We start from the raw sequence: 25,447 nt of genomic DNA on the forward strand, positions 1-25,447 counted from the left end.
GGCATATGGTGGATATGCCAGAAAAAGTTTACTTTATAGTAGAGAGTGAAAAGCCTCTCACAAGTAAGACAGCAGGAAAGAAAGAGCACACCGTTTACTTTTTAGCAGCTTTTAATCTTAAAAGGAATGTAATTTTCAGTCACAGGGGGCAGAGCCCATTTCAGTGAGACCTCCCTCCCAAAACTGCCAGGATCCTCTACTTCCACCCTGAGCAAAGCAGGCGCCTTTGCAAAAGGAGTAAAAGCCTCCCAGCTGCCTCCGGCAGCGTCGGAACAGACATGTCCACAGGGAAGATCTGCTGTCTGGTGCTGCTGACCCTAGGGGTGCTGGCGGTGGTGGTTGTGCTCGTGGTCATCCTGTCTCAACCCAAGTGCGGTCCTCAGCACTACCTGCATGGTGCCGTGGCTGCTGACACCGAGACCTGCTCTGTCATCGGCCGGTATGTGCTCGGACCTCTCGGGTTTTTGGGTTCCAGGTCGTGTATGTTGTGGACTGACAGACAGGACACGTTACTAACTACGGGAGAGAACTGGGTTTCTGCCCTGTCCCCGCTTCTGGGGCTGAGCAGCAATGCTGCTCCCTGAGCGCTCTCCATCGGCAGTGGAGCAGCTCAGAGAGTAGATGGAGCCTTGCATCTGTGGTTGATGCTTATTTTCATTATCCAATGTCACAAAAATTTGCAGGTCTGCAAACTGATGGCCTTTTGGATGGTACAAATATTTATAGTATACAAATACAACATTGTTTTCAAGTGGGGAAGCAGGAAATTAACTGTTTACTTACTTCATGGTGGTAAGTCTGTCAGGTAAGTAGCTTAGAAATAAATTAAGGAAGTAAGAGGAGCTGGAAGAGCGCTGCAGCAGAGGCAAGGCAGGCAGGCAGTCCGGAGGGTAAGGGGGACTTGGCATCCCAGCCCTTAGGGTGTGTGTTTGTGTACTGAAGCCTACAGCACATGTGTCTGCTATGAAGAAAGACACTCTGTATTGGAAAGCAAAGAGCAGATTTAATTGAAATTCAGCCAAGACAGCATCAGTACAAAAGACAGACTTGCATCACTTGGAAGGAAAGATTTAGGTTTAAAAAATTCTCTAGCTACCTAGGTTGTAACACTTCAGTTTGTGTAACAACTTCTCTCTCAAACATTTTGACTCTTATGTTATTATTTTACTATTACTCCAATTCTTAAACGCCTATACACATGAAAGTATGGATGGAACTTCACAAGCTACATGTGATGCTGGATGCTCCAGCAATGGATGCTGGAGCTGTGTGCTCTACCTTGTGGCTGGAGGAGTGAGATAAGGCACGGTACCATGACACCATGCTTGCCATGTTACACGTGTGGTTCTTGCAATGATGTGCTGACACAGCATTTGTGAGTGGTTGGAGAAAATGTACTGTAGCTGCACATATGTCAAGGAATGGGATAGGATTTTTTTACATTAAGCCATAGGTTAGTTCTTCAGAGGGCAGAAGAAATATCTCTTAAATCAGTATTAATGGAAATAGAGGACACTATTGGATTACCCAAAGAATCTGCTTGGGAAAACCATAATTCTTTGGTTTGCAGCTATTGTAATTTTTAACTTGAAGTAGTGTAGAAGCAGCTGGAAGGTGCTGAAGTGAGATCCAGAGAAAGCTGTGATCAGGTTGAAAACTGGGAAGCTATGGATAGCTGGCTACTGCTGCTGAGTTGTCATCTGTTTCCTTCCTTCCTCTCTGCAAGAAGCTCCACCTGCTTCCGTAGCCTCACCCACTGCTGAGCTGCTCCTACAGCACACTTGCTGACAATTTCTGTGGTGTCCCTCCAGTCTGACAGACCACCTTAGATTTCCTATAGGTAGTTTGCCAATGATCCCCACAAAATTATCCCCTTGCCCCAACTTCCCATCACACATTTGCCTTCTTTTTCCCAGCCTGGGGCATCTGCACATCACGTCCTGCTGTTCTGAATGTATCATCTCTCTCCCCGAGCCGTGCCAAGCCCCCTGGATCTTCCCAGCCAGGACTTTTCTCCTCCTTCACCTTGGCTCTACACCACCCACCCTCTGCCCAGTGCTTAGCTCTGCTTCCCTACAGCAGCATGCTGTCTGCTGCTTTTCCTGGTATCCTTTGCCTCCAGCCATTCTTGGAAACCTTTGTGTTCATTTCATGCTGTCTTTATACTTGGAATGAACCAAAGTCCTGTATTGTTCTCCCAGCCTAAGCTATCTGCTCATGTTCTTGCAATAGATCATAATAAAAGTAAAACTGTTTATAAAAACGTTCCTCTGCAACAGAACTTGTGATCAGAACCTTTGTATAATGTTTGCCCTTTTCTTTGTCATTGTCTTTGTCCCCATCAGCCCACAGTGGTAGCTTGTAAGGAAGGAACATTTTTTCTATGGAGGAAGCTTACTGCATGCACTGTACTGCCTGTGATCTTGTTCATTTTCTCCCAGACATTTCTGTGCTGTTATATCTGGATGTCACATTTTAGCTCTTATCTATTAGCACATGATAGTCACTACTAAATTAATTCTCATAGAAATCTGCAAAGTGAGAAAATGATATTATCTCAACACTATAAATAAGGAAGTCTAGCATGGCAATTATACTGTGTGGACACCATGTCAGAATCACTTTGACCAGGGTCTCTGCCTTTCAGAGCAATCTGTGTTGTTCAGGGTACATCTTGCACTGACCCCTGTGAGACTCTGCAGGTGAGGGTTTCCTCAAGCCTGACCCAGCTGTCTTGACGGGAGCATCAGGAGCTGAGGAGCATACAGCAGGCTCCTGTCTAATCTTTGCTGAACAGGATTTTAGCATCACACAGAAATTTTGTCACAGCGGTAACAATAAACTGCAATTTTTGGTAGTAGTCTTAGCCATCAGGCCCTGCTGTCCCTGCCTGTGAGCTGCCACTTCATTTGCCGCTTAACTTCAGCAACAAAGCAAGAGTTGGGCAAAGCCAAGCATCTCTTGATGCACAACCCTAACTCCTTCTCAGACACTGCCCAGCCAGTCAGCTGAGTGTTTTTGAGATTGCAACAATGCTGTTGACTTCTGCTGTTCAAAAATAATTATGCTCCCAAATTCATGAGACTTAAGAGAGAGGAAACATGAAAAAATAATGAATCCTGGGTTGTTTGTTTTTTTTTTTTTTTTTTTCCCGTTTCTTACTAAGTACTGTATTTAGGTAGTCATTCTTCTTCTGCAGTTATGCAAACATTTGCAAATTTTTACACTGGCTGTTTTGACTTGGAATATTGTAAAGAGTTGAGGAGCTAGGTAAGCAATCATGAATGGTGAGATTCCCAATGGTGCAAGAGCTGGGACCGGTACTGCTGCTCCGGAGTCCCTGCTGGGCCCTTTGCTACCCATCCTACTTCTCTCCCATTTCTGCCTAATTGCTGCCTCACCCGCAGTGCTGTGCCTCCTCCCTCCCACCTGTACCCGTCTCCCTGCGCTGGTGTCTGAGCCTGTGCAGTCACTGCTTGTGCTCTTCTCAGCCTGCCGACACACCACCACCCACCACCCCCTGCTCCCAAATTGCTCAGCCTTGTGCACTTTCTTCTGCCCTGATCCTGCCTCGACAGCCCAGTCACCTCACTCCTGTCCCACCTACTCTGTGTTTGATGCAGGACGTGGACACTCTTCTTGCTCGTGGTCCAGCCTGGGGAACACTGAGTACTAAGGATAAGAATTTCCTTGTTTTCTCTGTGCCCCAAAGCCATCGCTGTTACCAGATGCAGGGGTTTTTTGAGGAAGCTGTGCTTAGCCTCTGCAGCTCAGGGTTGGACCAGGCTCATTTCCACTATCATTGCTTAGAAATTACAGGAGAATTAATCTACCAAAACTGGTTAATTCATTGATGACCACACATGCATGTATTTTTGTATATATAAAAATAAGTTAAAAAATTATATGATCAATATGATAAAAATTTTTCAGGATCAGCTTTGGGTTTGGTTTTGGTTTTGTTTTTGTTTTTGTTTTTTTTTTTTTTTTCCCAAAGCAAACAATTTAGCCAAATTACAGTGAATTGTTTGAACTGGAGGCAGACTACATCTCTGGCTTTGTACTTGCATACCGCAGAACCTTCTAACAAATTTTCTAAAGGAGTTTAAAACAAGTGAAATAAGGTAAACCAACAAATTTCCTCAGTCTAATTTTTTGGTAATTGCTGAATGTTTTTTGTGGATACATACAAAAAGGAAGAGTGACTTCCAGCACCATGGGGGAAAAAAAAAAATTAGACTTGGTCTCTTGGGCATGGTAAAGCTGCAATCAAATGAAACCCACATGTTGTAATTGAACCTGTCAGCCTGCCTGGCTGCCCCACGGGTGAGAGCAGGAGTCATTGCAACCCGTCCCTAACGGCACCGCATGGAGAGGTTCACCAGTGCAGGCGTGTCCCTCCCCTCCCCGCACTGTCCCCGCAGTGGGACCCTGGGCTGCCTCCCCAGCCACCCCTTGCTTCCTGCGAATCCTGCCCGAGCTCCCGGGAACACGTGGGGGATTCTCAGAGAACCTCCACTGCAGGACGGGCATGAAACCAATCGCACTGGGCCGGTGCCAAAAGTCTTAGAAGCTAAAAGTATCACCTAATCTCTGACCTACATATAAATTTTATTCTTTAATTAAAAAATCTTGCTTCCTTTAAAAAAAAGAAGCTCAAACCATATGCTCTGTGAGTTGTCATTAGCAGTAATGAAATTCCTGGGGCATTACATGATACTGCATTGGTTTAAGATGCTGCTGTTTAAGACAGAATCTTTGTGTGCTCCTAATAGAGCTTTCAGTTGTATTTATTGAAAATACCTGAACTGAACCTCTTGCCCAAAGAGCAATCTTGTCTTTTAACAAGTGGGATGGTGTGTTGGGGAAAACATCTCAGGGCCCTTGTGTTCCCCTCACTGATAGTTCTGTGAAGGGAGGGTCAGTGAAGGAACTGTGTGACTCTAATTCGTTAGTACAAGCAGGAGATGGGGGATTCACAGGACCTTGTTTGCTGCTCTTTTTTTTTAAGTTGTGCTCAGCTGTCATCTTTAGGCTTGAGTTTTTCAGCTCTGGTGTTCGTATATTCAGGGGCTATGTAAGGTTAGACTTTCTGAAATCTTTATGCAACTCTTTGGCTCCCTGAAGAAAGTGAGCAATTTCAGCAAGCCTCCAGTGTGTCATCATCCTTGTTGGCAGGTCCTGTGCTAGACTTGCTCTTAGCCATCAGTGCTCAATTCTTAGCGCTGAACAAGGTTGGGTCTTTCACTGTGAATGGTTTTACTGCTGGAGATTGGGGACTGAAAGCAGTGTTGTGCAGCTGTCTGGTCCAGACAGGGGCCCTGCACTGGAAAAAATCTTGTCCCTGATTGAAACAAAACACTTTGAAGAGGGACTGGAGGCTAAAAAGGGGACTGTCTGAGCAGTTTTTAACCCAAGGATTTGGGTTGGTACCAAAGTCCACCTCAGTAATTTGTCCTTATGTCAAGAAGCCATGAGGAGTCAGGAGGTGATTGCCCTAGCAGTGAGCAGTACCCAAACCCACCTTTATCTCCAACTCTGAGCCACTTGTTCCCTCCTGGTAATAGAAGAGGCTTTTTCCATCAACCATGCAAAAGGCTTTACATTCCCTACCAATGTGATGTTTGAGCTCTGCCATGCACTGCTCTGCATCTATTCGTTTCCTAAAGGGTAGAAGTAAGAGTCAGCATAAAGCCAGGGAGAGCTTTAGGAAGAGTGCTCATTCCCAGCAGTGAGATTCACTGCAGCAAGGCGAGCTGACCTGACCTGGCCCAGCATCCATCTCTGATCCCACTTCTCCAGTGTAGCCTAGCATAAATCCTGGGAACTGGCTTTTTCTGAAATGAACACCCGCCTGGGGTCAGGGTAGAGGGGAGGGTGAGAAAGGTGAGAATTTAACAGTCAGAAAATATCTGCAGTCCTGGGAAGCTCAGTTCTAGCCAGAGAATCTGCTGCAAAAATCCTTTTCGGTGATGGCCTGGCAGCATTTCTGATGAATGTTTATATCCCAAAGGATTTGCCTTGCCTTCTTCTTGTATTTTAACAGTTTTAAATTTGGCAACTGGCCCTTCTTAACAGAAACAGCTGTTGCTTTTACTCTTCATAAATCTTTAGCAGGCAGCTTTCTTTAGCAGAAAAAAAAAAAAAGTCAATATAATTTAATACCTTAGCATTTCCAGTATATTTAAAATGGCTTCAGGTCTCCTTCTAGCCCAGGGCAGAACAGCAGACTTAATCTGCAGCCCTGCACAGCCCATCTTTGCTGTGAGGATTGTGTGGGCAAAGTACCATCATTCACTCTTCGTAGGAGGGTGAATCCCTGTTTTGCTGCTGCTGCTGGAGTGGGACTTGGTTGTTAACATCCTCTTCTGCTCCTGATTTTAAGGAAACTCCATTAATGGCCAAACCCTAAAGCTGAAACTATGTGGCAGGAAGGATATAGGGCAAAGCATCTTGTTATCAGATCTTGTCAGCTGTAGTACTAAGATATCTCTAGAGACCTGATAAAGTACCACTCTGATTGAGGGGTCACATGTGTCTCTAGGATTTTGCATTATAATTAAGCTAGTTGTAGCAGTGAGCCATATAAAGGGAGCAGCCCAATGGGACAGGGTGTGCTCTGCCAGTGTAGCTACATGAGAAACATATAACGGCCCTAAATTCCCCCGGCGTGACTTCCAAGGAAGTGGCAGGGCTCTGGCTAAAAGCAGGTGAGCGAGGCATGAGGACCCAAGTGTGATATATCCAGAGCCAGCTCAGAGCATGTTTTTTGTTGTGTTTCAGTCTCCAGAGAGGCTGGAGGGAAAGCTGTCGAGACTGGGGGCCACTCTGCAGATAGCATAGAATGGCTGTGGGCCCTGGACCCTGCGCTGATGATGGGGGTCACATCTTGGGCCTCCTGGGTAAAAAAGCAAAGCAGCTCAAAAGAAATCTTGTTAATAACCCTGATCAGGATTTGGTTTTACCCTTGCTGGGTTCAGTTGTTTCTGAGATTGAGCTACAAGGCCGACTGTAAGGCTTGCTTTTTCTTAGCTACCACTATGTGTGTCCTGTGTCATGGGACACCCCCTGGGCTGGGGTGCAAGTGAAAAACTTGGCAGGCACACGCACCCCCACAGATCCAGGGAAACAACATCAGTGTGGTGTGCAAGCCCTCCAAGATGTGTTTGTGAGACTTGGTGCTGGGAGTGCTTCCTGCCAGGCTGGGAAGAGCCAAGATAATGCCCAGTTTGGGGGAGAAATTTCAGATCCGCTTTCCCCTGGCCCCCAAAGAAGCAGAGGGCAAAGGACCATGCCCAGTATCACACAGCCCATCCCATACTGACATGGTCTCAGATGCTGTACGCTGTGCTAGTGGATGGGAAGCCATCCCGTGGTGCTCCCTGAAAGGCAGCAGGCAGCTGGGAAGCCTTCCTTCCCTTGAGCAAGAAACAGATTTGGCTGTGTTGTTAGGTGTCACATTTGCCACCAGAGGTGACAGTGACAGTTGCCACCAATACAGACACAGCAGACAGGAATGGAAAGCACTTTTGGATGATCTGGAAATTCTGGTTTTCTTGTCATCTTGTTTATATTACAAAATGTGATTAATGAGGGCTAATGACCAAAAACAAAGCAAAACATGCTTTACTTTTCTTGTGAAAAGGTGTCCTTTGTTTGGCTGCTGGTGCTACTTTTGCTCTAGATTGTGTTAACACCAAGGAGTTGCAGCCACGAATCAGGGTGCCACTGTGCTAGGCACAGAGCAGGAACAATAGACTATTTCTGGCTTTCCTGCCTTCCTTGGGACATGCACAATGTCAGTGTCTTTGGCATGACCCATCTGAAAAATATCAGGTGGACTAGCTGGCTGGAGTAATCAGTGCTCATAAATAAGCCCTTGATTTGCCTCAGCTATGCCAGGCAGGATGTGTCCATCCTGGCAGCACTGCTGAAGTCCTCTCCACGGGCCAGTGGATGTCCTCCTCCCACTTGTTCCTGATGGTCTCAGGAAATCTGTGTCCCTTTTGTCAATGGCAGTAACAGTCCAGGTCTCAGCTCCCTGGAGACTGGCACTACATTTGCTAGAAGCTAAAGGGTATTTAGCCCAGAATGTTGCTTTTAGAAACAAAGACTTAAGAACACTAAAAAATTCTTAGCATCATCCAGAAACAGACCATCTAAGTGTACAAGTACTAAATTAATAAATTGATTAACTGTCGTCACCCTTTAGAGCATGCTAAGTTAATGCAGTTCCAGTGCAGAGTGTGCTGGCTTGGTGCAGATCAGTGGTGATGGGGGGAACAGCTCATAATTTGGAACAGGTAGATGACCATCACCAGATGATACAAGAAGGCATGAGGATCTTTGTCAGGGAGTGCTCCTGCAGGAACAAGTGTCTCGGGGTTCATGGTGAGGGGTGTGTGGCACTGGCCTCAGAAGGAGAGTGCAGGAGGGTCCAGGGACAAGAGGGCGTGCAAGATCTGCAACCACTTACACAACTGTGAATGTGGCTGGGAACTTGGGTGAGAGTAGTGCTTTTCAGATTTTGGGAAAATGTGTCATCTGTTCCATGTTAAGGTCTTAATGCATTGCATTGAAATGAATACTGTACAATCTCAAAGTTTCTTTTTAAAGTTGTTTTTCACTGCAAATTATCTCAGAACCATGTTTTTTCCTGGCACCAGGCTTTGTACATGTGCTGCCTCGTAGCCCATAATTCAGGGGCTCTGGGGAGCACTGTCTCGGGCCAGCGTAGTGGTCCTTCTCCATGCTTTCCCCAACTTTCTGACATGCTGTCTGGGACTTCTGCAGGGGTAACTCAGTTTCTCACGTCCTTCCCTTCTATTGTTAGCAAGTAAAAAGCTTCAGTTTCAGAAAAACACCACCTAGGGACATTTGTATGGTGCAAGTCTTAGCCCTGATGCAAGATGAAGGGGTGAGCCTAAGCTTCAGCCTCCATTTTCAGAGCTACAGCCAGGGAGCAGCTTGCTCCTAGGAGGCTAAAAGTCATGCAGAGCCCAGACAGAAAGCACGGTGGTTCCCTAGCATTTCTTTTCTCCCCAGTTGTCCCACATTCCATTTCCTTACAGGCAGTGATTCCAAAGGCACTTACAGAAACAAAGGAAAGCCACAATCAGTGTGCCTGCTGGCAGCATCCTGTTCCCAGCCCCAGCAGGTTCCATCCACATCAATGGATGTAAAATAAACAGCGGTCCCTATATGTGCTCTATGTTCCTGTCCCAGCCTCTGGGAGCAGTTGCACTTCAGTTAATGACCTATTCCACTTGCCCTTCAGGCTGTGCCTTATCTAAGCAATACTCCAAACAGTCAGAAACCTTCCTAGCCAGTGCTGGCTACTGGCAGCCTGTGCAAGGAAATCCCACCCCACTTTTTTTACAGCTGTGCTTAAGGGAAGCATTTGTTGAGACACATTTCTCCAACAGAAACTCATTGCTGTCAGCAGCATGAGGCTGCCTCAATGCCTGCGTATTCCCTGGTGTAGCTGTGCCTAGGTAGAAACAGTTGAAGGGTTTTTTTCCTGTTTGTTTTGTCTGTTTGTTTTGCCTTTGGGGATACAGGGAGGGGATGGGGTTTTTGTGCTAATATCACATGCCAGGAAAGGACATTGTAGGAGCAAAGAAGGAAGGCCTGAATTTTGTGCTAATTGGCACGTTAAGTCTCAGGAATTTGCTTCACAGGGACCCATTGTTCCTTCTTCAGTGCCCTTGTCCTGTTGACCAGCACACGCACTTTTATTGGGAACTGTAGGTGAGGAGATGGAAATCAGTTGTTTGGTTCCCAGCATGTGGAGAGCTCTCTCCTCTGCTGAGAACACCATCTTCACATCTGGGAACTCCTTGTTGTCCCTTTTTGTCAACAGCATTTACGAGTGGCTGCAATTCTCTCTGTCCCATCATTCTTTGCCCAGAGGAAGACCAGCCTCACACAGCTCTAGCCCCTGGCTTCTCTTTCCTCCTGCAGACTTTCCCTCCTTTCCCACTGATTTTTCTTTCTCACTCCCACAAGGGAAGGTGCCTTTCTGCACTCTCACACTCCATGCTGCTGCCAGTAGCTTTCTCCAACTGCTAGCTGCTCTTGTCAAGCTGGGGCTGCCTTGCAAGTGCCCCAGGGAGAGATTTTTATGTGGTTCCTCCATTCTGTCATTCCTGGATTTTAACATTGTCTTTTTTCCTCCCTTTCCACCACAGGGACATCCTGAAAAGCGGAGGCACGGCTGTGGATGCTGCCATCGCTGGCTTGATCTGCACCTCAGTGATGAACCCTCAGAGTTCAGGCCTGGGTGGTGGGGTCGTATTTACCATCTATAATGCCAGCACAGGTATGGCCCAGCCCTGGCCTCTCCATGGTGCCCTGTCTCCTTGCAGACATGCAGGTGCCGTGAAGAAGTCAGAACCCTTAATGTTCTCTCAGAGCAATTTTTTGCATATAAAAGCTGCATCCTCTGATCACAAACCATGTGTTTTGCTCTTAACCCAAAGCACCTGTTAGAGGGAGTGCATCTTTTCACAGCAAGAAGGGGTGGGGGTGGGTGGGGTGGGGGGGAAGGAGCTTTGGATTTAAAATGAACTGACTTCGCCTCTGTTTCCCCCATCCAAACCAATCCCGAATTATATTTCAATGTCACATAACTGGTGGTGCAGCAAGGTGTGAGCTGTGCTGTCTGGGCAGCTGTGGAGGCAGGCAGGAGCCGAGTGAGGTGTGTGTGCTGGCAATGAGCACAGCAACACGGGGCTGTTGCTGGCTCAGCTGAGCCCCTGGGCTGGGACCTCATCCTGCGCCAGCAGCTCAGGCAGCGCCTGCTGGCACGGGGGCTGCATCTCACGCTGCCCTCGCTGGCATGGGTGGGACTCCCCAAAGCAGCGCTGAGACTTCTGTCCCAGAAGATGCAGCTTCACTTCAGAAAACTAAATCTAACAATGTTCAGGGCCCGCTGGGAAGCCTTTCTGCATCTGGCTTAACCCCGAGTGTTGTGTTCCTGCTTTTATGTTTTTAATGTGTTTCGTTTTTGTTTTTTTTTTTTTTTTTTTAACTGTCCTGGCTCCCAAAAGCCCCCAGAGCTTTTAGATGTAAATAGTAAAGTCAACAATGAACACAGTAACAATATTGTAGTTTTAAAAATCTGGCCAAGTAGTCTCACAGAATCACGAGTCTGGAAATGCTTGGGTGTATCTTATGCAATAGCATAATTTGGCAAAACACCTATATTTTTATTTTTTCCCTTTTGACAGAGCCACGTAACTTTGTCTCCTATCAACAGTCCTCTTTGGCTACATGAATTACCCCGCTGCACAGAGCTGCACATGGCCATGCACAGCTCAGGTGCTTGGTGCACTAGGTAGCACTGTGGCTTCTGCGGCACAGCTGGCTCTGTGGACTGTGGCAGGAAAAGATAAAGACAAGGTAGAGAAGAGGCTGAAATAATAGGCTAGACCTGAAATATGAGTGGGGTTTTTTTTTGGTGGTTGTTTTTTTTTTTTTTCTTTCAAGCTTCCTGATACATAGAGGGTCTTTCTGCTTAGAAACATGTTGGACATGCCTCACTATCAGTTGGAAAATGGCCCATGAAGGAGGGTGAGGCTCATGTTGTGTCTCTGACGTGTCCCACCTGTAGAGGAAGTGCAGGAACCTGCAAGTCAATGTGAAGCAGCAGGTCCCAGCCCATGTCCCAAGCCCAGGAGCCCTGGGGGGGGACCTTAACTGGGGGGAGCCAGGCCCTGGCCTTGTCCTTGTACTTCATTGCCTCTAGGTAGGCACTGCTTGATTTGCTTTAAATAAAAGCATGGGAGCAAATGACAGTGTGTGCCGACTGCAGCCTGACCCTGCAAGTGTGCTTGCCGTGTTTGGCAAAAGGCTTCAGGGCAGCTCAGCAGAGTTCCACGGGGTCTGGGCTGGCAGCCTGTGTGGTGCTCACTGCTGGCTGAAGTGTGATGGTCACCTGCTTCAGGAAGACAATGTTATACATGTTCCCCTTCTCCTTTCCAGGAACAGTCGAAGTGATCAATGCCCGTGAGACAGTCCCACGAGTGTTTCCACACAATTTGTTGTCTGGCTGTACTGATGGTTTTCCCATTGGTAAGGACACAGACTGGGCCATGAGGGCTGTGCGACCTCCTGGCATGCAGTGCACAAAGCTCAGGGTGGGGGAACTGAGGACCTTACTGACTTTATCTGTTCTATTTAATTGCTTGTGCTATTCATGGATTGATTTTTGCAAAAGTAAGAAAAAATACCAGGTCCATGAAGTTCCTGTTTCATAGTAACATTTGCAACCTGACTGTTGAGGGGGTGGGGAGCATGCCATGAGGAGAAATCACTATGTAATTTTATTTCGTAGGAAGTCTGCATTTTGAGACCAGATTTCCCAAAGTACTCATTTCCCAGCAGTTCTTACAGAGAAAAATAAGGTCAATAGCTACTCAGACTTTCTGGAAACAAAAGAAATCAATCTAGTGCACTTGCCCGTGTCAGGAGTTGAGTCGCTGGGCTCCAGCTTAGCTCAGCTCACTCCCAGCTGAGGCAGCTCCACAACAGGCACTCTCGCTTTAGTAGCACGTTGTGGATCTCTCCACTTTTCTTGCTGCATTTGGTCTCCTTCCCTAGCGCATTTTCTTTTTGGGTGAGGCCTAGTTCCTTGTTCTTATCCTTTGGAGAAAAGCCTGAAAAAAAATCAGGAACAACTCTGGTTGGAAGGGATAGTTGGAGGTCTCTGCTCCAAGTCCTGCTCAAAACAGCGATGTCAGAGTTAGCTCAGGCGGTTCAGGGCCTTGTCCTGTCACGTTTTTTAACTCCTCCAAGGATAGAGAATTTCACAACTTCCCTTGTTCCCAAGTTCTAGTGCTTGACCAGGCTCTGCATGAGTGCTTTTTCTCTTATCTGCCATCTCCCTTGATGCAACATATGCCTGTTGTCTCTTGTGCTTTCACAGCACACCTCTGAGTCTGGCTGCAGCTTCTCTATACCTCTCCTATTAGATAGTGGAAGAAATCTATGAACAGATAATGGAAAGAAAAAAACCCCAAGCCTGCTTTTAGAAGCCTTACTCCTGCCTGTACAAATCCACACTTCCAGTGGAGTGCTTTCACAGAGGTGAAACAGGCCAATGAGTTACTGGGTGTGACACTGCTGTTCTGCTCTTCAGGCTCCCGCTGGATTGCTGTGCCAGGAGAACTTCGTGGGTATGAAGAAGCCCATAAGCGATACGGCCGCTTACCATGGAAAGCCCTATTTGAACCAACCATCAAGCTCCTTTCAGAGCCACTTGTCATTTCCCCAGTCATGGACAAAATGATCAGTCACCCAGAATTCTCCAGACCAGGAAAAAGCCTGTGGTAAGACCCAGGAATTAAACTGCAGTGTGAGGACCACCGCAGCTTCACACCCATCCTCTGACATGCTGACATGGAGCACAGGCTGCTGCCGCAGCTTCTGCTCAGTAAATACTTGCTATGGAGAGGGAAGGGATAACAAAGTGGGGATTTTTAAAAAATTTTCTTTCAACAACTTTTTTTTTTTCATAATGTAGAGTGGCTTGGCACAGCCAACTGTCTGCTAAGCACATCTGCTCATGAGGTGGAGTTGACTGTATGTGGCCTGCCTCCATCTATGTGGAAATCGTACCCTGACAGCAGGCCCCCACAGCAGACACTCATTTGGAGAAGCCACATTGACCTGAGCCAGGGTCAGAGCGTTAGGTCCCATGGAGGAAAGTTTGTCTGGGGAAAGACTGCCTGATGCTACGGGTAGCAATTGCCTGAGAACTTTTCTCCATGTAGTCTGCAGTGTAGCACTGGGTTGGAAAGTATACAACATGCATAAACCAAATCAGCCTTGGGTAGGAAAAAATAGATTGGCCCTGGGGACAGAATAAGCCTGTGCTGATGGATGTTCTTCTTTAACAGCCCACTGCTATGTGATGGTCAAAGATTTTTGAAGCATGGAGAGACCTTCAGGTGGCCAGCGCTGCAGCAAACACTGAGAGCTGTAGCAGAAAAAGGAGCTACAGCATTTTATGAGGGCCATATAGGAGAGGCCCTGGTGGATGACATTAAGAAGGCTGGTAGGTAACAGTTAATACTAAGAGATGGGTCTTTTCCCAGCTAACAGTGAGGCAGTACCAGGGGAAAGCCAACACATGCTGCTTGCTTGTCACTTGGGCTGGTGCCTGGCATGGGAAGGGGCCGCCTTTCCCCAGTTCTTGTAACACAGGCCCAGAAGCAGGGCTGAGAGCCACCTACTGCTCTGGCATTCAGCCACAGTGCTCATGCACTCTCCAACTCCCTCAGGCTTTGTGATATCCTGGGGTTTGGTGGTAGATGAGGACACATGAAGACATTGCTATGCCTGGTGAAAGAAGTTTGGAATATGCAGGGATGGCTCTTTACAAGCTTTACCAGGGCACTGATATAGCCAGCCTAAGTGCTATACCTAGTAGGAGTTACTGTGCTAATGCCAACTACCTGTCTGGTTTTCTGTTGAAGGGTCCAGTATCTCACTGGAGGACCTTCAGGCATACAAAGCAGAGGTGTCCCCAGCTCTGAACATTACCCTGAACAATCACACCACGGTGTTTTCTCCTGGACCACCCATGGGAGGTGCTGTGCTGATGTTCATCCTCAACATACTGGAAGGTAAATTCCTAAAGGAAAAGGAGGAGCAAGACTAGCAAAGAGCATTGCTCTAGTGCAGTAGAAAATTAATGGGCAGAAATGGAGTTGGGGAAGCAGAATGCCCCCAAAGCAGCAGCGTGACCATGCTATGCAGCGGGTTGATGGACTGGCTCATTCTTACAGTGGATCAGCATCACCATGGCTGCTGCAAAGGCCAAAGGATACACGATTTCCCAAGGCTTCAAGAGGAATTGAAGTCACAGCAGAAATTAGTACTTAGTTGTTTCTGTGTCCACATCTTGCTAAAGCATAGGGGAAACTTGGGATGGGAAAAGGAGGTTCCATTCAACTTTTTTTTTTTTTTACTGTTCTTGACAAAGCATTGCCTTGGATTTATTAACAAAATTATTTCATCCTGCTCCATAGAATATAAACTCCATGAAGCATCACTGGCAACGCCCAAGGAGAAGGTAGAAACTTACCATCGCATTGCAGAGGCCCTGAAGTTTGGCAATATGTTAAAACCCCAGATGAGTGACCCAGCCTTTTCCGAAGCTCAGGTGAGCTGGCATGGTGCATAGGGGCAGCCACAGACACTCACAGCACTGACAGCTGCTTCTACATGGCTGCTTGACAGAGAAGAAGCAGGGGAGTCTATTTTCTACCTTTTTTTTTCCAAATGTGCATTGTCACCAACTCATTTTAGCCTATGTGCTAATCTCTCAAGCAGGCTACCTATTGCCCAGGCTATCCTGCCTGCCAGCACAATGCTACAGTGCCAAGCAATGCTCTTACACCTGCTTGCTTTGTAGCCTCAGAAGGAAAGAAAATACTTAGAACTGCTAGTCAAGAGCAGTGCAGCTCAGTTGGCCAAGGCAAAGGCAAGATTAGGCCATTTACTTTGTCTGCAGTTTCTGTTCAACTGTAGGCTTGCGCTCACTTGCCTGACAAAGGGTGTGCACATGCTCATGCCAATGCTGAGGTTCCCTCAGTACTGGGCTTGTTTCATTTTCTGTGTTGAGCGTGGCCAATGCAGGTGCCCAAGCTCTGACTGTTGGGACTGAGTCCCCCAGGCTTCTGCGTGCCCAAAGTCAGACATACCTGTGCTTTGGTGACACAAGCTCAATGTCCTTGCTGTGACTACAGGTGACTGTGAGGACCATGCTGTCTGACAAGATTGCTGAGCTGGTCAGAAGCCGAATAGATGCCCGTGGTGACCACCCACTCAACCATTACAACTTGTTGGAGTCCCTATACAACCACAGATACAAAAGCAAGGGCACAAGCCACATCTCTGTGCTCGCTGCAGATGGAAGCGCTGTGTCTGCCACCAGCACCATAAACTACCCGTGAGTAGCCAAGGGGTTGGTAATTGAGTCACACAGGCCATGTATCAAGTTCACAGGGCACCTGCAAGGGCTGTTTACCAGAAATGCAAAACCCTTGGGCTTCACAGATTTAGGCAGTCTCTTACTTGTAAATGCCTTGTTCATGTGGCTGCAAAGGTCTTTGAGCATCAGCCCAAAGGATCATCACAATTCATGATGTAACAACCTGCTGAGCTCTGCTGAGTTTCTGGGAGTTGGGCAAATCCCCACATACACTAGTAGCAGGGAGCTTATCTCTCACTCCAGCACAGCAGCACAAACACCTTTTGGCCACCCTAGCTGGGGCAGTGCCATGCTGGGAGGAGACAGAGGTAACCCCCAGGGTGCCATGGTCAGGTAATGGCATCCACAACAGGAGAGCACTGGGCACTGAAAAGCTACTTCTTTCCCCCCCTGCAGGTTTGGTGCCTTTGTGTATTCTAACCAAACTGGGATCATTTTAAATAACGAACTTGCTGATTTCTGCACAGCAAACAGAAGCATTAAACCAGGTGAGTATTCTTACCCTTAAAATAAAACACAGGGCCAGGAGATGGATATGCAGGCCGTGTACAAGTGCGCAGGGACTATCTGTAAACTGCAGGCACTCTTTCCTTTCCTAGGTCTGGATGAGAGCAAGTTTGTTTTAGACTAACAGAGGATAAAACCCCGTAGTGTGTCTTGTCTACTCACATATGCCCTTATATAGAAACATGGGAGTTTCGGTTTCTGAATTGATGGAGAGGGGAGGGAAGAAGTGAAGAAACTAGTGCTAAGACAAGCTTGCTGACTTTTTAGGCTCATCTATAAAATAGTAATAGTTGCCGCACAATCATTAATTCTATAGGCTTACACGGAGTTCTGTAACACATCAGTGTTGATGCAGAGACATTGCTCTGTGAAATAAGCTGTCTCTGATGCAATTCTCCCTTGGGTCTGCCAAGAGAGAGGATATCAGTACTGCGATGGCAGGATTTCTGCTAATGGTTCCTTGGCTGGGCTGAATGAGCTGCAGCAGGTCCTGAGTACTTGCAGGATGCCCTGCGTCGAGAGATGCTTCCTGGTTAGCCTGTGCTGTAAAGGTCCAGTTCCTTGTGAGATGGGATCTCAGCCCAAGGAAGCTAGTTTTCTGGAAGACTTGAGCTTCTTCAGAAATGAGCAGTAGCTTAGTTCTCCATGGGGAATGCAAGAAGGGTGAGGTAGATAAATGTGTGTCTCTCCAACTCCCTTAAGAGCCACATTGGAGAAATCATACTCTGCCTCTGCCCTAGGAGAGAAGCCTCCCTCAGCAATGGTGCCTTCCATTCTCATCTCCAAGACAGGAGACATGCTGGTGATCGGAGGAGCAGGCGGGGCCTGGATTATCAGTGCTACCACTATGGTGAGTGCACCGGTACTGCATAGTAACGCCTTCCGCTGAGCTAGGGGGGCACCCACTGTCCTGAACAAAAGGAATTACTTTGCTGCTGCTAGTACTGCTATGGGGAAGGCAGCAGTGAAGGAGGCCAGATCCAGACTCAGCCTGTCCTCACCTTCTTGCCTCTTGGCATTTCTGTGGCAAGGGCGGCAGGGGCTAGCTTCTGCTGTTGAATTGCACTTCCACCAGGAGGGACCAGGAATGAAGGAGGTGGGAGAACCCACAGCAGTCGCCAAATTTTTCAGCTCTCCCAGATTTCCAGCTATGGTCAGTCCCACCTGCTCTTTCTATTCATCCATCCTCAGGTCTTGACTTCTTGGTGCTTTGTTTAATTTAGAAGTCACTAAAGGCTGCAGGTTGAAATCCAGAGCAAGTGCCAGCTGCCTTACTCAATTCTTTTTTTTTTTTTTGAAAGGGGGAGAAGTTAGAATAATTAAATAGCAAGTTAAGGAAGTTATTAGGAAGAGAGCCATTGCCCAAAACCTTGGGCCCCCAAAAATAAACTGATAAGCTATGTGATGGAGAGAACAAGAAAACCAGAAAACCACTACCATACATACACACAGAGTAACAAATCTTAATGAAAAAGAGCTTGATGAAGCATGAAATCTAACAAACATCTTGTTCACTGATCAAGAAATAAAAGCAAAGGCCACAAGAGGAAAAAGAAGATGTTTTTTGTTTCCTTCATCTTTCTCTAACTGGAGAGAAGCATGGGAATGAGTCCATAGTAGGACCTGATCTAAAACCAGAAAGAACAACCATCAATAGAAATATATAAGGTCAATCAGTAGCTACTGAAATCAAGGACACCACTTTGGCTCAGAGAAAGTATTCTGGGAAGTATCATTGTGTGCTCACCCTGTTCTTATACTTGCCCTGAGCATCTGCTGTTGGTCACCATGAAGACAGGAGACTAGGCTAGTAGGACTTCTGGTCCGACTCAGTGCAGCCTCTCTTACAGTCCAGGTTTGCACCATCCTGCAGGCAGGATTTACAGCAGAGCTGGTCTGGCTTTACACCAGTGCTGAGGATGGCAGCATGTGACCCAGGTGCTTGTTCAGTATCTCCAGTCAGTCAGTGTGGGAATTCTTTCATTGCAGGCGATTATAAACAAGCTGTGGCTTGGCTATGACTTGGAACATGCCATTTCAGCTCCCATCATGCATACCGATGGTGACAGGATCATGTTTGAGGAACATTTCAGTGAGGTGAGTGGCCTCGCTTGGTTCTTCTTCTTTTGGTGAGAAGCAGATTGCTTCTGTAACTCTCCTGAATAATCTGTATTTTGCTTCTAGCTAACCTCCTTCTTGCTTAAATCTTACTTTCTCAACCTGACCCCACATACACATCCTTTGCTTTCACACCTGACAACACTAAGACCTCGGGCCCCTGCCCCATTCACTCCATTTCCTCTTCTCTCCCCACTACAGGAGATTAAGAGCGGCCTGCTGGGAAGAGGACATAAAGAAAAGCAAGCTGAATTTGCAATGAACGTTGTGCAGGGAATTTCCAAGGAAGGAAAATGTATCTCAGCTTACTCTGATAAAAGGAAGCTGGGGAAGTCAGCTGGATATTAGTGTGAAGAGCCATCACAACTCACAAAACCACAGGAGACTCTAGACACTAGACTCAGAACATGCTTTGGCTTGGACATGCCAGTATTGCCTGTTCCCATCAGGGTGCCTCCTAGAGTATGGGCAAAATTTGTGATTACACCTAATTCCAGTAGACTGCAAGTCACCCTCAGACAACACAAGGACAGGTCAGCCAACCTTGTTTAGAGCTACATCCTCCATTACTTACATAATATATGGAAAAATTTATTTCTTGAGCACATCACCTATGCAGAATAAGAGAATACAAAGTGGGAAAGGAACATTGGTCCAAAACCCACTTGTGAACACTGTGAAATAACCCATCTGTATCTCCCACTCCCACTGGAGAGTCTCAGTTAAGAGTAGAAGTGGTTTCTTTCAGGCTGTTGCCACAATAAGCTTATTATGTGCCTGTAGGGTCAGGATTTTAAAATCTTAAGCATCCAGGCTTAGAGGGTGGGTTTGGAAAGGGAAGAGAGGAAAACTCCACACTTCCCTCTTGGTTTTTCCCATCCAAAGAAATGGATGCTTTTCCCAAAGGTGGCAGATGAAATCAGTGCACCACAGCACAAGCTGCTGCCCTACTGCTCTCCACCTTCGGGATGCAAAGGACCCCACAAGCTCATTGTAACTGCACCAAAGCTTTCTTCAACCCTGCACAGCGGTGACTCTGAGAATAAGCCTCCCATGGGGCGATGTGAATTCCCTGCTCCTGGGATGGACAGGCTTCAGCGTAGTTCCCTGGGGGCACCTCTCCCTATGGCAAGAGGAGTCCCAATCTCTGTCAGTTCTCCCTCCTCAATGCTGGCAGGAGATGAGTTGTTTGGGAAGGCAGGTGAGGATTGCAGTGGAAGAGCTGTTGGTTTTGGAAGCTTTATAACTTTCTTCAAAGTATTCTTCTACAAAAGGATACATGAAGACTTCATTTGTAGCCATGAGCTCAGCATTGCCAGGCAAACACCAGCATTGCTGAGAAGTGATGCAGCGCTATCGGGCATTAGCAGAATACTTTTCGTCCATAACCTCAGGACATGCTCCAACTCCCTGTTTACTAGTCTCTAGTGTTCCCCCTTAAGAGCACAAGGAGGAAATTGTAAGACTAAAGAACTATCACTGAGAGAGAAAACTCCTGGAGAAGAGACCTGCACCTGGATATGAAAGGTCTTTGGCAGTTAGTTACTCCATAATCTTGCTCTGCTCAACAGAATCAAACATTTAAGAAAAACAAACAAAACCTAACCCAAAGCTCTTCTCAACTGCCCAGGAGCAAGTTCCCACGATCCCCAACAACTCAATTTTCTGAAGGCTTATGAGCTGTACTTCCCTATGGGCACAGACAGTTTTGTGTGTTTCTGGAAGTGAAGCTAAACCAGAGCAAGGCACTAGCTAAGCCCTCCCGGAGCATGTTAGTTCTTACCTCACACACAGCCCATGATATTCTGAGTACACAAATAAAACCTTTCTGTAAACACCATAGCAAGTATTTGGGCACACACTATTAAAAAAACAAACCGAAACAAGGCAATCGACACACACACTTGCAAACAAAGCCAGATAAGTTTTAAGTCTACATTCTTATCCACAAAGTCTGCCAAATAAAGCCACTGGCTTGTTGAAATCTCAGCCTTCACTTGCATTTTAATGATGGTCTGAGTGAAGCTGACTAGAGCCAGACATGTGTTTTTCCTTCAGAAATGGTACACTAGGGACTATAGTATGACTGCAGCTGTATCAGAGTTTAATGAAAAAGTATTCCTAAATTACCAGTTCATAACCGCAAGCACTTAAATCATGCATTTGGGAAGACAGGTTACTTATGTATACAGCCAGCTCCGTGCTGTGCCTCCTCCTTCCTCATCCAAGCAAACTAATCTTAAATCCCCTAGTTCAGGAAGGACTGCTGGTTTCTCCCTTAGAGCTGCTTACCCAAGCCAGAGAGGTGTCACAGCTCCCTGTTAGCCAGCACTACAGTACTGCTGAATGCAAATAGCGAAAGGGAATGGGCCTAAAGTTTGAGGGGTGGGCAATATTTATGTTTATTTGGAAGGGGTTACCTTTTTTGTTTTGGTTTTTTTTTTTTTTTCAGTAATCATATTCAATCTACATAATCTGCTGAAGTCTTCTACTTTCATCAACTCCCTTACCTCAGCTACCAGTTCCTGAATGTACTGGTTCTAGTGTCAGAAATAACACCCCAACTGCAAAGTTGTCACAGGGGAAGCACTTATGGGCACCAGACATCTCCAGCTCACATTTCAAGACCAGACAAACTAACTAGACTGGTTGCTGGCTTTACCAAGAGCTGATTTCTAGCTAGCCCAACTGAGCTTAGAGTTTACAAAAAGCAACTGAGGATGGCACTGGCTGGAGATGGGGAGAGCAGTTCTTGCTTCCCTATTAGGCTTCAGGGCAGCCTTCAGCCATCATGTTTCGCTAGCGGAAAAGCCAAGTCACCAGATAACTACGCCTTCAATTACCATCACTTCTGACATACCTTAGGATAATCCAGCCTGTCACCTTTCCAGTGCAGTAGTATCATAGCTACTTCTCACCACGAAGACATGGAAATATTATATGTAGCCCAGCACTCACTGAAATTTAACTTCTTTGCTACTAACACTGAAACTGAGCCAATTAAGCAGTTTTAAAACTCATTACAGCTTTAATTTGCAAGACAGAAAGGAATGAGAGTACAGATCTCACAGCGGCAGAGACGTGCAGTCCTGTAGTCCTCATTAGCAAAACATCTGGTGAAGCTGAGGGATGGTACCTCCCTTTATCAGCTCTGATCTTGCCTTGCCACCTCCTCACTACTGCTGTAATTTGCTGAGATCAAGAGCCTCCCAGTTTGGTCTCCCCATTCATACTCATGCCAACAGGAGAGCATTATTTTTGTACTTGGTCAACTTACACAGACTTTTAAAGCACCCCTGTACAAAGGCTGCTCTATTTTCTAATGAAGTCTTTAAATTATATTTTTAATAAAGTGATTTTAAACCTGTCTGGGAATTTCTCTAAAACTATTGCCTAGGCTAACACACAAGAAGCTGTTTGAGAGAGGACTTTCATGCAGGTGTTTCCAGCAGTAACAGTTGTTCATTGTGGAGATGCAATACGCCACTGGAGAAACCGAGGAACTGTGCAGAGGAGTGCATCTGCCACTTGTGTCCTGCACTTCCCTGTAGCCTTTCCAGAGGCTGGACAGGTGCCAAAAGAAAATTGCGGTAACATTAGACTGAAGAATAGGGGAGAGAAGTGAATCCCCCAGGTCATTATCTGAATTGCCTTTTAACAGTTACAGCTCTCTTTCAGATCAGCTGGAATCGGTCATGGCAACTTGTCCAGTTCTCCATGCCCTGCGTCAGGCAGCTTACACTGAGACGTTATGTCTCTGCTCAGAAGCAGAGCGGGGAGGTGGTTGCATTCAGAGGGGTGGGACACAAGAAGAAAGATGTATTTTCTTGTAGATGAAACATTCAGACAAGCTGAATGGCCTGCAGTGTACAATCAGGAGGTTTTACAGTGGGAACCATTGACTGACATTTGCCTATTGATGCACAGACAGCCTCAATGTAGTGTGAGTAATGGAATGTGGTCTCAAAGCAGGTGGCAGAAGTGCATGCCCTATGTACAGATATGTCCAAATGAGATGTGGATAATTACAGCACGCAGAAGTATCCATAGTCGTTTGGGTTTTTTTTTTTTAAATATGGGATGTAAGTGCAAGCCTTGGCCCAGCTTAGTTTTAATAAATCAGTCCTCTATGGTGATACTACTAAAACAAACAAATTTCTGCAGCGAGTCAAGAATTCAAATACATTTATAAGAATAGTTTTCAACAGAAGTGTTTTTAGCCATGGCAAAATCTGAGGTTTCCTTAAGGGAAGTTTTGTAACATATGTTATAAATAATAGGGGAGTTTTCTGACTAGCTAGAAGAAATTCAGGAACTAAGACTGCTCTGTCATGGACTGTTAGAAGCAACACAGCAGTATTCAAACTTGTTTCAGAAAGCATGTTTGTCCAACAGTCATTTCCCAGAAAAGAGTTACCTTTCAGTTTCAGAACACAAGCTTTTTCTGTTGTAGTTCAGACTAACTATAGTGACTGTAATGTTTCAGTAAGCTTATTTTGCTGTGCAATAATTTTGTTTATTTCTCAGATCACACTGGGCCAAGAAAGAGCTCAGCCAGTACAAAGCGCCAGCTATTTCCAACAAATAGCAGCTGATGCTGTTCCATACACAAACTTGTATCAAAGCTTCCAAAAATGGCCTGCAAACTGGATTTTAACAGCAGCCTGCCACTGAGTGGCATCTATTATGGAATTACATGAAGAAAAGTCAAAGTCTCAGTTCAGTGATAAAAGGATACAGGTTTGGGCCCAAACCAATCTCATTCTTAAAGGAACACGATGACTCTAGGTTATGTACAATCACTGCCTTAGCTGCACCTAACACATCATAAGCAACAGCTCTGGAAAAAGGAGCACAGAGCATATCCTAGGTGACTGTTAGTAAAAGCCACTCATTCATTGGAAGTGGTATCAGCAAACATATATGTCAAAGTCGTGACTCTTTGATTTAAGCATGATCTAGCTATCACTTTATTCCTTGAAACTAGACTCTCCTCAACTCAGAAACTACTAGGAAACAGAGGGTGCCTGATGCTTAAAATTTCAGCCTTTCATTTTCTTTTCAATGCATTCTGTATTTTAAGGTTCTTACAAACTGACAGGAAGTTTCAACAAGTCACATAGATGAGTTCGGTTACTGTTATTTGTGTTTCAAGCATTTCATAAACATCCCTAGAACTTGACAACATCCTGGAACATTCAGTTTTGATCTTAGGCTAAATTGATCTGATGTGATATATTAGTCCATGCTGATAGGTGAACCCCAAAACCCTCTCATGCATATGTACAGACACTTAGTTGTTTCATATCAGATAGGGATTTCTGAGAGGTCATTAATTGTCTGATTAATGGTAACTTACCTTCAAATGAGAGTAGGCTGCAGCCCTTTTTTAGAGGTTTCATTTCTTCAGACTCTGGTATTTCAGGCCTGCAGTATGATGTAGCAAAAAGCAAACTGGTGAAAAAAAACTCGTTTTGGATATTTAATTTTTGTTTGTTTGTTTGTTTGTTTTACTCATAGCTTCATCAAAAGAGTGAAGAAAGGAGAAAAATCCCAGGAGAGGTTCCTTCACGCAGACTCTCACCTTCCATTTTCGCAGTAGCAACTGTGCAGGCAAGAAAAATGTGTGACTCCATATTTATTTATTTTAGTTGTGCTCAGAGTTTTACAGGTAGCATCTTCCCTTTAGACCTTCTCAACAGAAATATAAAAAAGTTTGAAGCCATTTCCCCATTTACCCACTCATCTCCAATAATCAACTGAAGTGAAAAGCAGAAACATATTTTGTTAAAAGGAAGAGTGGTAAGTTTGTGAAGGCTTATCCCAGTCTAGAGCTGGACTTCCTGCTATGGCACAGATCTAATAGTTTGTAACTTAGAAAACCCAGTCCCCAGAGTCCTCTAACTCCCATCTACTCAACAGAAAACAAATCACTTCTCTAGCAGTGACAGGGACATTGCCGGTAGCTGACACTGTGCAGGGGAAACACTTCTTGCAGCCTGAGTGAGCTGGACCTTCTTCAGAAACTCTGGGTACCTAATCTGTCTTCATGGGATGGAGAGGAGGCAGGGAACAAACTCTTCAAGGCAGAACAGACTCTTCAAGTAAGTACTGCACGTCCTGGTAGACATGCCTGTCTTAGCAGACTGCTGTGGCATGAGGCACTGCGGTCATGGCTGTAGAGAACTGTCCCAGCTCTGTCAACAGAACCACAGGTAAATATGTTCTCTTTCCCGTGAGAAGTCCCTGAGTTGCAGACCTAAAGGATCTTCCCCCCAAACACACCTCAGTGTCACTGGACCACTGAAAAAAGGAGCCGAGCCACGTCAGTAGCCTGCAGGGAAGCCACCTTTCCGGGAATCAGAGGCTGCAGCCCATCCTTCATCTGTTCTGAGAATGGCCTGCACAACTGCTCCACCACTCACTCGCGTGGTATCATGTTTTCTCTTCTTTAGTTGTTCTTCTATACCCTGGAATGCAGAAGTGAATAAGGACAATAGGAGAGAGAAACTGCACACGTGCCATAGTCTGCGGCCTGCATCCTCCGTGACTACCCAAGCGTTCAGTGCCTGTATTGGGTAGGTCTAAAACTACATGCTGTTCCTCCTCTTCCCTTTGCTTTCTGGGATGCCCTGCTTTTGAAGAGGTGGAATTGAGAAGATGTGGCATTTGTGGTGCTCAGTGTGGGCTACCAATACTATTCCTGGTCACAGAGCATTCTGCCTCAGATATTCATATACCAACAGCTGGAACTGATGGATCCTGTTCGGGAACTGGGGGAAAGACAGGGCATCTTCCCTGCTTCAGGCAATTATCTCAGCC

General features: G+C 46.1%; 2 protein-coding genes across 4 annotated transcripts in view; one reads left to right on the forward strand and one right to left on the reverse strand.

Moving 5' to 3' along the window:
- The first annotated feature begins 58 nt into the window (after positions 1-58).
- Positions 59-21,992, forward strand: GGT5 (gamma-glutamyltransferase 5). Its single transcript, XM_009973026.3, has 12 exons — positions 59-439; positions 10,191-10,321; positions 11,986-12,075; positions 13,142-13,331; positions 13,902-14,059; positions 14,481-14,630; positions 15,036-15,169; positions 15,756-15,958; positions 16,397-16,488; positions 17,248-17,357; positions 18,497-18,604; positions 18,827-21,992. Exons 1-12 carry the CDS (start codon positions 279-281, stop codon positions 18,971-18,973), a joined length of 1,674 nt encoding a protein of 557 aa, XP_009971328.2. The 5' UTR covers positions 59-278; the 3' UTR covers positions 18,974-21,992.
- A 2,256-nt stretch (positions 21,993-24,248) lies between these two features.
- The window catches only part of GGT1 (gamma-glutamyltransferase 1), a 63,088-nt gene continuing 61,889 nt past the window's right edge, over positions 24,249-25,447 (reverse strand). For 2 of the 3 annotated variants that reach the window (XM_033001428.2, XM_033001427.2), the window contains exon 13: positions 24,249-25,095. In XM_033001428.2, coding sequence (XP_032857319.1) covers positions 24,952-25,095 — 144 coding nt within the window. In that variant the 3' untranslated portion in view covers positions 24,249-24,951. The remainder of the gene's footprint in view (positions 25,096-25,447) is intronic. The other variant, XM_033001426.2, reaches the window with a different exon arrangement.

Source organism: Tyto alba, unplaced genomic scaffold, assembly GCF_018691265.1.
Source record: "Tyto alba isolate M040663 unplaced genomic scaffold, T.alba_DEE_v4.0 Super-Scaffold_44, whole genome shotgun sequence".
NCBI lineage: Eukaryota > Metazoa > Chordata > Aves > Strigiformes > Tytonidae > Tyto > Tyto alba.

Excerpts from the sequence above, each read along its gene's own strand:
- GGT5 (XM_009973026.3), top strand. The coding sequence starts at position 279 with ATGTCCACAGGGAAGATCTGCTGTCTGGTGCTGCTGACCCTAGGGGTG. Across the intron at positions 14,631-15,035 it reads CATCCTCAACATACTGGAAG|AATATAAACTCCATGAAGCA; the intron begins GTAAATTCCTAA and ends CCTGCTCCATAG. Across the intron at positions 17,358-18,496 it reads TTATCAGTGCTACCACTATG|GCGATTATAAACAAGCTGTG; the intron begins GTGAGTGCACCG and ends CTTTCATTGCAG.